The 12,707-nt window shown below is 33.2% G+C and overlaps 2 protein-coding genes across 4 annotated transcripts; one reads left to right on the forward strand and one right to left on the reverse strand.

The window, feature by feature from the left end:
* The first annotated feature begins 3,248 nt into the window (after positions 1 to 3,248).
* Positions 3,249 to 3,753, forward strand: LOC142627102 (calmodulin-like protein 3). The gene has a single exon (XM_075800901.1). It carries the CDS (start codon positions 3,249 to 3,251, stop codon positions 3,705 to 3,707), a length of 459 nt encoding a protein of 152 aa, XP_075657016.1. The 3' UTR covers positions 3,708 to 3,753.
* An 869-nt stretch (positions 3,754 to 4,622) lies between these two features.
* Positions 4,623 to 11,644, reverse strand: LOC142627402 (uncharacterized). 3 transcript variants are annotated; one of them, XM_075801256.1, is made up of 11 exons: positions 11,476 to 11,635; positions 10,448 to 10,567; positions 10,259 to 10,367; positions 9,081 to 9,332; positions 8,894 to 9,006; positions 8,471 to 8,535; positions 7,452 to 7,699; positions 7,205 to 7,373; positions 6,122 to 6,162; positions 5,743 to 6,032; positions 4,623 to 5,046 (listed from the first exon to the last, which is right to left on the reverse strand). In XM_075801256.1, exons 1-10 carry the CDS (start codon positions 11,578 to 11,580, stop codon positions 5,908 to 5,910), a joined length of 1,347 nt encoding a protein of 448 aa, XP_075657371.1. In that variant the 5' UTR covers positions 11,581 to 11,635; the 3' UTR covers positions 4,623 to 5,046; positions 5,743 to 5,907. The 3 variants fall into 3 exon arrangements, with proteins under 3 accessions (XP_075657371.1, XP_075657369.1, XP_075657370.1); XM_075801254.1 differs by having other exon boundaries at positions 7,205 to 7,364; positions 11,476 to 11,634; XM_075801255.1 differs by lacking the exon at positions 4,623 to 5,046 and having other exon boundaries at positions 5,604 to 6,032; positions 7,205 to 7,364; positions 11,476 to 11,644.
* Positions 11,645 to 12,707: the final 1,063 nt, after the last annotated feature.

Genomic DNA, 12,707 nt, shown 5'->3' on the forward strand with positions numbered 1-12,707 from the left:
AAAAGTAATTGATTTTTTAAATAATTTTTTATATTTTTCATAAAAATAGTATTAAAACATTTTGAAAATTGTCCATTAATAAATGTCCTAAAGGTATCCCTTAATATAAACCCAAATATTAAGCATAAATGTGACAAACGTGATTTGGTTAGGGCGTTTGAAACCTTGTTAGTTTGGACAAAGATGTTTATGGGTTTGCACTGGGTTTGGGGGTGGGAGTGTGGAACGTGGTGATATTTGTTCAATTGTGAAAGAAAATTAGAAAAAGGGTTTCGAGGTTTTTATTTTTATGTTTTTAAATGTTGGTTGTAAAGGTAAAGATAGCAAGCACAAACCATGGTTTTTTTTTTTTGTTTGGTGAAAATGTTTTACCATGGTTTATACCACTCAATGAGGGTTATGTTTAATATGAGGTTTACCGATTCTGTGATTTTTAAAATATGATGCGTAGAAAGTAGAATTGCAAGCGGACTTTGTAATTAATTATAGGCCTTTATATATAGAGAATAGTTATTGTATTTAAGTCTTTTTTACGCCTTACATTAAATAAAAATGTTATGTTTACAACATTTTCACAACTAATCCTAAGTAGTAGGTCGTTATTAGCGGTTACTGGTAGACGAAAAAGTAATTTCAGTATTGAGTTCAAATTAAAACTAATAATAACTTACTACCTATGATTTATTGTAAAAATGTTGTACATATAGCACTTCTCAAAAATAAAGGAACCTAAATCCTTAACTTTTATTAATTTAAACTAGATTGGAACCCTCTCCAAATGCATGGGTAGAATTAAAAAAAACACACACACACACAAGCAATATATATAAGTTTCTATTTAATAAATAATGGCTGTTTCTTAGTATTATATATATAAAAAGTTATTCAATTTAAATTATTTTTAACTAAACAAACAAATGGCCTTGGTAAACATAGACACATAATTTATTTTCTTCTAGATATAGATATATAATTGAGTTTCTTATGATTCATTTATATTGGACTTCTCGTAAGTTACATTGAATTAATTTACTTGATACAAAAATTAAAAAGTTTTGATAAAACACATGGAACAAAATTATAGTTCAATTGAAATCTAACTTGGATTATAATTTGATTTTTTTTTTTTTTTATGTAGTTCTAACTTCATATATATATATATATATATATATATGGCATAAAGTTATTTCTAGATGTACTGTGAACTCACCAAGAAAAAACCTAGCTCCCTTTTACTTTTTCGAATTAATATTTGGTATGTCTGGGATTTGATGATGTCCTGTTGAACTTTGAAGCGTAGGCTTATCTCTTTGCCATCTCAACTCTCAAGCTCCGATGAGGTGGGAGGTCTCTATTTCTGTTTCAGTGGCAGCTACGTACGGTCACTCAGCTCAGCGACTATAACTGAAGGCGTTTCTTCGTTTACTAAAAAAGAAAACAAAGAAAATGTCAAGCCTAAATATTATGACTACCAGTCCTTGTGGTGTGGAAATATATATATGCTTTTTTGGGTAATAAAACAACTTCACAGATATATAAAATAGTAGAAATAACTGGAATAACAGAGGTTAACATGACGGCATACACATCAACAGAATTTAAATCCAAATGAGACTAGTGTAATGCAGGAAGATAGTCAAAACAAAATCAATTTTAAATTTAATAGAATCACTAATGACATCATATTTTTGTTAATTGAAGTAATTAACCACAGCCTAGGAGCTTAATCAAAGCAAGTTAAAATCAACTTAGTTTAAACAAACAAACAAAACCATTGAAAGGAACATAATTTGTTATGAGTCTTTGTCATAGTATATATTTATAGTATACATGAGCCTCCCTTTTATATATACTATATACTATATTTATTTATTTTATAACGCGATACTCCTTTATAAAAGAGCAAATATTTTTATTTTGTCGTAATACCAAATAGAATAATTTTTATTTCTCTGTAAAGTTACAACTACCATATGTATCAAAAACTAAGACCTAGAAGGAAAAAAACAAGTTTTATATATAGATCATCATGCATAATTTAGTTCAAATCCTATCTTTAAGAGCAGTGGAAAATGAATATGTTGAAGAAGTGAACAATACATAGTAAAAAGTCTCTAATAGCAAGAAAACTATATATATTTTTAGCTTAATAGGAGCGAACATTATATAGTAAGTTAGTAACTAATCAACTATTATGTATGCCAACACTTGAAGCTTGGTGCCATAATAGGCTCTTTTTTCTTTTCTTTTCTTTTTTTCTTTTTTATTAGGAGAATCATCGTTTAAATCTTCTTTTCTATTTTTATAACTATCAATTTTTTTAAAATAAAAATTTTATGTATAATTAAAAAAAATATTAACTACATTTCCAAATGACCAATACTAAGTACGTCTTCAGTCCAATGTTTTTAACTTTTAAATGGAAAAATAAAGGAAATATATACATGTACAACTTCTAAATTTTAAGATAATTTTTTTTTTTATATATATATAAGATATAATTTTTACTCTAACAAAATTTAAGTGTATATGGGTATGAAGCTCCCTTTTGAAGACTTGAATCCCGATCTTTACTCCCCACACCCTACAAGCATCTATACTTGTGGAGTGACCACTGCACTAAGAGTGCGCGGTGGTTTAAGATAATTTTTAAAGTAAAACTAGTTCTAATCCTATCTATTCATCATTAAATGAATGGTTTAAATATTGGTTCATAATTAATCATTTAAATAGTTATTAAAATAATATTAATTAATATTTATTTAAGAATGATTAAGTGACAAGATAAATATAACTCTTTTTTTTTTTACAGGAATAAATAATTCTTTTATCATTAATGAATGGTTATGATTTTAAGAATTCTACAGTAAAGTTATAATCCTAAGTTTTTTCGAAGATCTATATCTCAAATGGTGTTCTTCTAACAAATAAATAAATAAAACTGAAAAAAAAAAAAAAAAACCAATGATTCAACGTAAATTACGGGGTTGTTCTCTCCACTCAACAGCCTTATACAACGTCCACCACATATTGGCAAGTTTGGTAAACACTTACAACCTTCTCCAACAATCTTGCTAAGGATTTTCCGTTTTTACAGCCTTCTTAAATCCGTATATCTTTCTCTTTGTTCTCAAATTTTCTTTAAGTACGTTCATATGATTTCTTTCTTTGTTTTTCGGGGCTAGCTTCAAAATTTTCTCTTGTCAATAAAATCATTCTTGTTTCAATAACAATCACAATTTCAATCGATGGATCCTGCAGAACTGAAACGTGTATTTCAAATGTTCGATCGAAATGGAGATGGCCGGATCACAAAGCAGGAACTTAGTGACTCGTTACAAAACTTGGGCATCTATATCCCAGATAGAGATATGATGCAAATGATAGAAAAGATCGACGTAAACGGAGATGGGTTTGTCGATATTGATGAATTTGGGGTATTGTATCAGACAATAATGGATGAAAGGGATGAGGAGGAGGACATGAAGGAGGCATTCAATGTGTTTGATCAAAATGGTGATGGGTTTATCACTGTGGAGGAGTTGAGGTCAGTGTTGGCTTCCTTAGGGCTCAAGCAAGGCAGGACTGTAGAAGATTGCAAAAAGATGATCAAGAAGGTGGATGTGGATGGAGATGGTATGGTCAATTTCAAGGAGTTTAAGCAAATGATGAAAGGTGGTGGTTTTGCTGCCCTAAGTTCAAGTTAAAAAAAGGTTGCATGCATGCATGCATGTAAAGGCTTTTTCTTTGTTTTTTCTTTTTGTGAGAATAGAGGGAGATAAAGGAAGAACAAAGAAGAGGGAACCTTGTGACTTTGTTACGCTAAAGTTTTCTAGGTCTTTGAGTCAACAAAGTTATTAACCTCCCTTTTGCTTTTTCTTGTTTTTCTATCGATTACTATTTGGCTATTATGTCCAATTTGTCCATGGTGATCTTGAAATTATTGGGAGCGTAGAGCTTGTCTATATGCAATCTCAAACTCTTTAGAGATCCTTGTCTTCGCAATTCCGGTATGTTCTTGAATTTTTTTTTTTTTTTTTTTGTATCACGAAATACCTCCTTTTATTCTTTCGACAAATCTTTGTATTGTTGAATTTTCTTCGGTCATATTCAGGATTGAGTGCTACCATTACATACGATATTAACTGTTGAACAAACTCATTCATTGATTTGTTTGTTTCTTGAAATACACTTTCATGGATTGAAAATTTTAAAAGGGGCTGTCTAATCTAATTGATCGTCTTTTATACACAAGTAAATTTGTCAGAAGTAGTTAGTAGGATCCTAGAATTGAAAATTGGGGAAATCTGGTTGCAAAGAATGAATATGCTATGAATCTGTTGCTGTAAAAATAGTGTACCCTTCACAATCCGTTTGAAAGGAGAGAAGAATTCAAGAAAAAAAGAGGAAATCTTTAATGGATATTTTGCTTATTCTTGCAAGTTTGATAGGAATTAAAGAAATGGTTTTGAGAGAATGTCCATTCTATGTATTCCACCATTCATGTTTGATCACCATAGATTAGTACTAAACGGAAATATAAACTAAAAAACTATCCTGTCAATTACTTCTAACTCAAATGGAATTTGTCCCTTCATTAGAGTAAGGTGAAGATGAGATCCTATATGACTTACTAATTAGAAAATTAAAATGAAATACATTTTCCAAGAAATCCATCTCTCTTGTCCTTAAATCGATCTCTATAATTGTATTTAACACCCGAAGGAGATAAAAAGAAAATAAAAACCTCCTTTTAATTGTGCTCCATTGGTGGTCTGGGTGTTGGTTTCTGTTTTTATTTTTGTTGTCTTCCAAGCCCTGGGCATAGGGTGGCAGCATTGAACCGAAACACACCGAAAATCAATCAAATTAGATACATAATTGGGGTGAATGATACAGGGTGTAAGACATCCTGTCAAGTAAGCATTCTTAAGGGATCAAGCTAACATGAATATGCGAGAGTCAAGGACACAATCCTAGGAGGGAGAGAGAAGGCATGAAAATATCTTGGACTGGATAGGGCAGCCAGGAGTTGAGAGCACCCACCTGCAAATTTTATCGACTTTAGAATCAACAAAATCAATGATCCAACTCATATGATCACATTACCAGAATGGGGAAAAAGGTTAATCTTTAATCAATTCTGGATTATGTTACCTATGGTACATGGGATCATCAGCTCAAGTACATACTACTATTACATCTGTTGTAGGTCTTTATACATCGTTACACCATCATAACCCTTTATGTTTGGGAGAAAAAAAAAAAAACCCTTTATGCTTGACAGATAGAAACTAAAAGCTAGCTATTAGTGGAAAAAGGTTCCTGTCTTTGATGGGAAAACCAAATCAAGAATCAGAATTTGCTACAAGATAACATGCAGTAGGAATCAGGGATCAACACTAAGTTTCGCTTCAAATTATAACAAGAAATAACAGCACCATATAACTGCAGCATGATCATGACTGAGCCACCCACAAGTCAATTTGGTAAAGAATATTTAGTACTCTGAAACCTTCCAAAATGCTTTTCATTAAATCGCCAACAAAATGAAGTGATATTATCCACATACGTTACCGGCAGGTCACTTGTCATCATTTCATAAAATGTTTCTTTCTAGATGTATATTAAGTATTAACATTGTGGACCTTCAGTATTTTACTCGAAATACCCTGATGGATATGGTTATATTCAACAGTGACAACACTACAAACCATTCCAAGGCAGCACATATTCAATTACCTTTTCAAATGCTGGAGGATCTACCTTGTATTGGATTACGTAGTGTAAAAGGCTGAGTGGACAACAAGTTTATATGGGGAGAAGCTAACCAAACTTTACTTTGATTAAAAATCTCACTGGAAGACATTGACAACAGGGAAAGAGAACAAGCAGCATCCATCATGGTTAATGTTCTTCATAGTATGGTGGTGTGGATTGAACACACAGTTCATCCTCATCCCCATCATCATCATCATCATCTTCATCTGCATCCACCCAGTTACTAGGATGACGTTGTGAAACTGGCCCATCTGAAAGAAACAAATTGTAAATGTATTAGTCAAGCCAGGAGCAGAAACATATGTAAGACTAATCAAATTTTACTAGCTCTCTTACTAACCTCGGGCTTCTTCTGCATGATCCTTTTCCATAGGATGAAAGCTAATTGAAAGGTCAAGAGAATGCAATTACAATCAATGGTCAATATGTATCAGAACAAATGGAAGAAAGTTGTTCTAAATAAGTTAGGATCTAGGGTATGGTTACAGCAGTTGCTTTGGTTGACAAGAGCTATTATGCTACATTGCAACCTTTTTCTGACCCTTATACCATATTGCCAATAGAGCTCAAGAGACAGACTTTACTACTGATTATTACAGCAATACATGGTTTCAGCGTTCAGCTATGACTTTTTTCCTGAATGGCACAACACCAAGTAAAATATGCGTCCAAGGTATAATCCTGACCATATATTGGAAACAAATGGTCCTTATTATTGAAACATTAGTATTCTTTAACATAAAATAAGGTGGACAACAATAGAAGTCTTCTGATGCCTTTTCTAGAACTTGCTTTACTCAAACACCAAACAATGACTGTGTTAGAGAGAGAATTCAACCTACATATCTTAACTGCTAGCAGTCCACACATAAATCCAGGCATGAAGTTAATGCAATAACGACTAAATTTTTCTACTAGAAACTACATCTAGATTTTAAGCGGCTTCCTCTGAGATATAAACCCCATTGTGTTCAATGCCAAAGGCAGAAATGTATCATGGACTTTCCTCCAGTGTTGAAGATATCATTCCAGAGAAAGACCCTTACAGTTCAAACTTAGAGGCACATGCCTCATGAGGAGCAGAATCCAAACTTAGATTGCACATGCCATGAATTTAGGTTCATCTTAAGTTTGATGCCCTGTCCATGGAAAGTTGGAAACTAAGAAAAGTGAATTAAAGGTTTGCAATGCAATTTTTTCCTCATTATCTGTAACCAATTATCTTATTTCGTATGAAAAAAATTTGTAAAGCAATGATTAGGGAGTAGGGAGAACTCAGAAAATGCATGGGATGAGCACAGAAGTGTGTGCAAACACACACAAACACAGCCAGAGGATAGCTGCTAATTGTAAGCAATGATAAGTCTGAAGATTTGACACAAAAACTTGAATTTCTGACATACTGAAGCAAACAGTAGGATACATATTAGGATCTGCAGGCTCATTTTCTCTAGTGGATGCAGCTTTTGAAATTTGCATTGTGCTAATTCTTTGCATCTCCCTCTGCTGATTAGCATTCAAATTTGTTTCCCCTTGAACCTGCCTTTCTTCAGTACCAATACCACTGCCACTACCACCTTTTGCTGCACTTCCTGCACATCGGAGTCATCAAGAGTTTGAATGCAGAACATATTCTCTAGTCATCATTAAAATTTTTTACGAATAGTTACCAGAAAGGTCAGACCAAATTCTGGTGTGATCAGATGGATGCTCAGAAACATTTGGTATACACCTATCATGTTGAGGTTGGGATGCCCCATGCTCATCCTGGCCATGTGTTGTGGTAGCTGCTTGTGGAGGTTCTGAGGGATTCCCTTCACGGAGCTGTGATATAAGCATGCTTGCAAGTACAAGTGTAGAATCAAAGGTTGAACTGGACCCATCATCTAACCCAAATTTTGGTGCCATGAGAATAGGCCTGCTTCCCAGAAACATGTTTTTTAAGATGAAAGTCAGATTTTAATAACACAATACTTTCATTCAAAATGCTAAGCAAGATAGACAAAATCTGTTACGTTTTAGAGTAAAAGTTTCTATTGGTTGCCCAACAAACCATCAAGAAAAGTAATTGATTGATCCTAATATTTGTAGTATCACTGTCAATTCATTTGTGTTTTGCTGATCATCCAATTAAAGATGATTAACAGAATAATAGAATAAGAGATGGGCAGCCAGATGATCACTTAATAAAAGCATGGACACATTGACATGCATTGGAGGCCAAAAATATGGATTCCTACTTAGATGATGCAACTTCGGTTTCAATTCTTTTAATGATTTACATATCACCAATATTTGTACAAATTCCAATGACTGTTCTCCCCTTGAATTTTGACTCTATGCATCAAACCTAAGAAACTATATATTCTATCAAAACTCATTGTTACCATGTGGGTTCATCATTTGTGATGAATTACATGGTTGATTTATATAAACTTTCAAGTATCCCAACCACACCAAGTGGCATTGTGGGGACCCAGTTGCAAAAAGATCTACTAGTGTTGTGATTTGTCATTAATACCAATATTTATCAATGGTGAGCCCACACAATACCATGTCTGCAGGCTGAAGCTAGCATTTGACATTGAAGTTTATCAAATGAGAAACTCTTTTGTGAGGGCAGAGGAAAAGAGGCAAGCAAAGGGAAAATAGATACATCATACATGGGATGGGATAAGATATATCTTACTCTCCGGCCTTTTCAAAATACAATTGAATGTCAACTTCACAGCCTTCACAAAAAGATAGAAAGGCCTGAAATTTGATGATAAACAAAGAATATTGTGTCAAATGATAAACACAAACAAAAGGAGTAATACATTGTTCAACAATATCCTAGCCAAGATTGAAAAATAAAAAATTAAACAAAAAGACTTCACTTACCAAAAAAACAAATAAAAGTCATAAATGAACTATATAGCCAACAAAGTTGACACTTATACCAGAAAGTGTCATATATTAAAACTAGTTATATAGTATAATGACAGATATTAGGTAGAAGTTATCTCTAAGTAAATGTTTCATCAATAGGGCGAAGGCTTTGCGAGGTCAATTATGACTCAAATGCAATTGAAGTTCAGAAAAATTAGGTACCAAGGCTGGGATTCAATACCTTCAATTCTTTCACACCAAATGTCACATCTACTGGGTCTCCAGTGTGAGTATACTGCAAAAACTCTTCTGTAGGATCTATCCATAGTTGAGTGTGCAGTGATGAATCATTCTCTACAATTGAAAAGAGCAGCATTAGTATCTTGGTTATGAAAAATTTAGGGTAGAAAGACTTATATGACAATTACCTTTGGTTGGATCTATATAACTTCTAAGTTCGACAGCTTTTCCTCCTATTTCATTTGCAGCGTCAGAAGGTAAGGAGGTCTGTTCTGTTGCGATGATAGTAATCTCCTGAAGAGAGGACTGAAAATTAACAAGCAATCTATTGAGATCACGAGGCCTCACTACAAAGTTACTTGGGAATTTTGTCCTATCAAGAGATAAATGTTGTATATCGGGTTCAACATTGCAAGTAATCCAATAGGTTTTCCTCATGCCTGCAAAATGTACAGTATGAAATTATTTCAAATCAATGTTTGAATCAAATAACCTACTAAGAAGATTGCATAATAAGAAAGTTGCATGGCACAGTTATCTAGTAACATTTCCATAGCACAAGAGATCATAAATCTAGAGCTTTCAAAAAGTTATCCTAAAATCCAAATTTAGATTAGTCTTATCGAATGAGAATAACTCATTCAAAAGCTACATGTTAAATGACTTGTGTAGGATCAACGTTTATTGGAGGTAGCCATTGGAGATCAGGCCAAATACCTGTATGGTATATTATTATCCACCTACCTACATCACACATATATTTAACTTGTCTGGACTGAATGATCATCATGGGCTCACAGCCTTAGCAATAATTTCGGATTTCTTCAAAATACCATTTGGCCAACTTATATATACTCCTTTTGTGATGTATGTTACAAAACAAGGAAGGGGATTTCTCTTACATTTTCCTTTCCCCTATGGAAGAATATTGTTTTCAGTCTCAAACAACATTTAATATGAGCCCATTTTTTTCTGCAAACTAAATAAGACCTGTTGATTGTAAGAAAATTCAATAGACAAGAACCATAAGATGGTACATTCAGCGACTCTATTTCTAATATATTACAGTCATTCTAGCGAATGTGTTGGATAGTTATCTCACAATAAATTTTTATTCCCAAAGGATACCTGTAGAACACCATAAGATTATATCATTCCTAACCTTTCCCCGATTGCTTTGCACATGGTAGAAATAAAACATTTTCCTTATCAAATAAAAGAATATTCCAGCTAATATGACAATGACCACTATCATCGATGTTTAAGCACCAATCAATCTCGCCCCCATCTATTGGGTCTGCATCACCCTATCCCTAATAAGTCCATAGGATAGGCAAAACACAAGATATGTGAGAAAGTACTTTACCACTATAGCATTCTAACGCCCATTGCACTTTTGATGCATCAGGATCAGGCAACTTCACACTCAAATTATCAATACTTGCAATAGGTGTCCTAAGAAGAGAACAAATGGCCTGAAGATGCCAAGTCAGCAAGACTGATAAGTTGAAAAATCCCATTACAGTATCTAACATGGTTAAAGAAACGACCTTACCTTCAAAAGCACACTGCATTGGACTTGGTTACCAGAAACTGTATAGACATCAAAGAAATCAGGCTTAAATGTAATGGACTGATAAGCTGACCGCGATGAATTGAGAGTGTGAAAAGCGAGCTGCAGGCAGAAAATCGTAACTAAACAAATCAACTCAATTACTTAACACATGAATACGCGATAAGGTACTTACAAATTATTAACTCATTTGTTACCCATCCTTATTTGCAGTCTATTCCATATAGGTTGAAGAAAACCAAAAGGGCAGTCCTAATTCTGCTAAAGTTTGATATAGTTGATGGAGATATTTCAGAAGAAAATCAAACAAAACAAAACAAAAATTTCTAACCTCTTCTCTTAACTTAAACTTCATAAAACAAAAACCTCAAGCCCTCCATTCAGTAGTGAAATACTACTACATAGCATGTTTGAAGAAAATATCTTGAATTTTCAGAAACCAAAAAAAAAAAAATTAAGTCTAGGCTTCAGAGCTTGAATTCTTTTGAATATCTTTCTTTTCCTACCAATTTCTTGCCAACCAAACAGAGCTCCACTTGTGAATTTCTCACTCATCCAGCATAATTCATATAAATCAAGCCAAACATAACTCCGCACACCCTATTCCAAAACTAATTAAATATTATTCTATGAAAGCCTATGTATGCCCTTTACTTTTCCTTCATTTTCATACCTTCCAAACACAGTACGGTTCCCACTCACTGATTTTCTCACCCATCAAAGCATGATTCATATAAATCAAACCAAACACAAATTCCTCAGACCCAATTACATAAATAACATATAATTTCGATATAAACCCCATTTATACGCTCTTCTAAAACCCTAATTAAAATACACCAAATCCCTAATAACGAGTTACCAAACCAACATGAACACAGAGTAAACTATATGAGCCATTAAATAAAAAAGTATAAATAAGCTGATAATTATTAAATCAAACTAAAATTGGATTAGATTTAAACAAATTAATTATAATTTTAGTTATTTATTCAATATATATAATATACCTGAGAAGGAGAGGCTTGAATTGCAAGCTCGTTGCCTACACGTGCGAGGCACGTGATGCACCGAGCAAAGGTCTTGATTGCATTCCCGCTCAGACTCATTTCCATTTTCGTCTCTCTCTCTCTCTCTGAACTCTGAACTCTGAACTCTGAACTCTGAAGTGAGAGAGAGAAGGCGCGCTCTGGCGGGAAGGGAGAAATGAATTTGTAGTGGGCTTGAATTGGGGCCGTCCACGTGGACTGTTATTCACAACTTTTTTGCCGTTGTTCCAAGTTCCCACTGTGAGCAGTAGGGTAACAAATTTAGACATGGAAAGCGGGTCAGAATTTGCTGACCCGAACCTAAAATACTTGACCTAAACTTGAATTTTTTGACTCGAAGCAAAAATAGGGTGACTCATAATTTAACCTGATTTTGTTGTGGGTCAATCTGACCCGACTTGGATAACCCATGACTTGGCCCGCTAAACAAAATATTTAGGCTACATCTTGAATGCTAAGTACATAAAGCACAAAGTATATTAGGCTATAGCCAATTGATCACATATTCGTAGACAACCCATTTATTAAAAAAAAAAAAAATTATGCCAATTCTCATGCGATTTGACTAGACGCTTACTACATTAACACTACTAACATAGTAACACCTACACTACTTTATGAGTTATTGAGTTAAGATATAGGGTCCATTTGTGAATAACTTGTTTAGTTGAAATTGAAAATTTTTTACTGAAAATATTGTAGATAAAACTAAAAGTTAGTTAAAATAATACAGTAGAACCTATGAATAGCATAAAAAATAAGCTAAATAGTAAAATAAGATGTCCAATATAAGTTATCCCAAACACAACCTTAAGACAAAACTCAAGTTTATTTGTTTTTTGAGAATTTGACAAAACTAAAAAAATATGTGACAAAACAAAACTGTCTGCTCTTGTAGCTGTTAAGCTGTAGTCCACAAACCACTAATCAACAAACGTAAAGAATGACATTATTAGTGTTGTAAACTTAAAATATATACTTTTTGGTGCTTCTTAAGATTTATCTCTTTTTAAATTTGTAAATTTGTAATTACATGTATTTTGGTAGTGAGTTATTAACATTGAAGATTTTTTCCATCATGAATTTATGACTATAAAGATTTTTTTTTATACAAGATAGAATTTTACTTTAGCCTAATCTAAGTGTATATGTGTGTGAAGCTCCTTCCTAAAAACTTGAATCTTAACCCTTGT

Source organism: Castanea sativa, chromosome 3 (genome assembly GCF_040712315.1).
Source record: "Castanea sativa cultivar Marrone di Chiusa Pesio chromosome 3, ASM4071231v1".
In the NCBI taxonomy this organism is placed as follows: domain Eukaryota; kingdom Viridiplantae; phylum Streptophyta; class Magnoliopsida; order Fagales; family Fagaceae; genus Castanea; species Castanea sativa.

Coding starts and splice junctions, on each gene's coding strand:
- LOC142627102 (XM_075800901.1), top strand. CDS start 3,249: ATGGATCCTGCAGAACTGAAACGTGTATTTCAAATGTTCGATCGAAAT.
- LOC142627402 (XM_075801256.1), bottom strand. CDS start 11,580: ATGGAAATGAGTCTGAGCGGGAATGCAATCAAGACCTTTGCTCGGTGC. Junction 10,568..11,475: donor TTCAAGCCTCTCCTTCTCAG/GTATATTATATA, acceptor TTCTGCCTGCAG/CTCGCTTTTCACACTCTCAA. Junction 10,368..10,447: donor AATGCAGTGTGCTTTTGAAG/GTAAGGTCGTTT, acceptor TGGCATCTTCAG/GCCATTTGTTCTCTTCTTAG.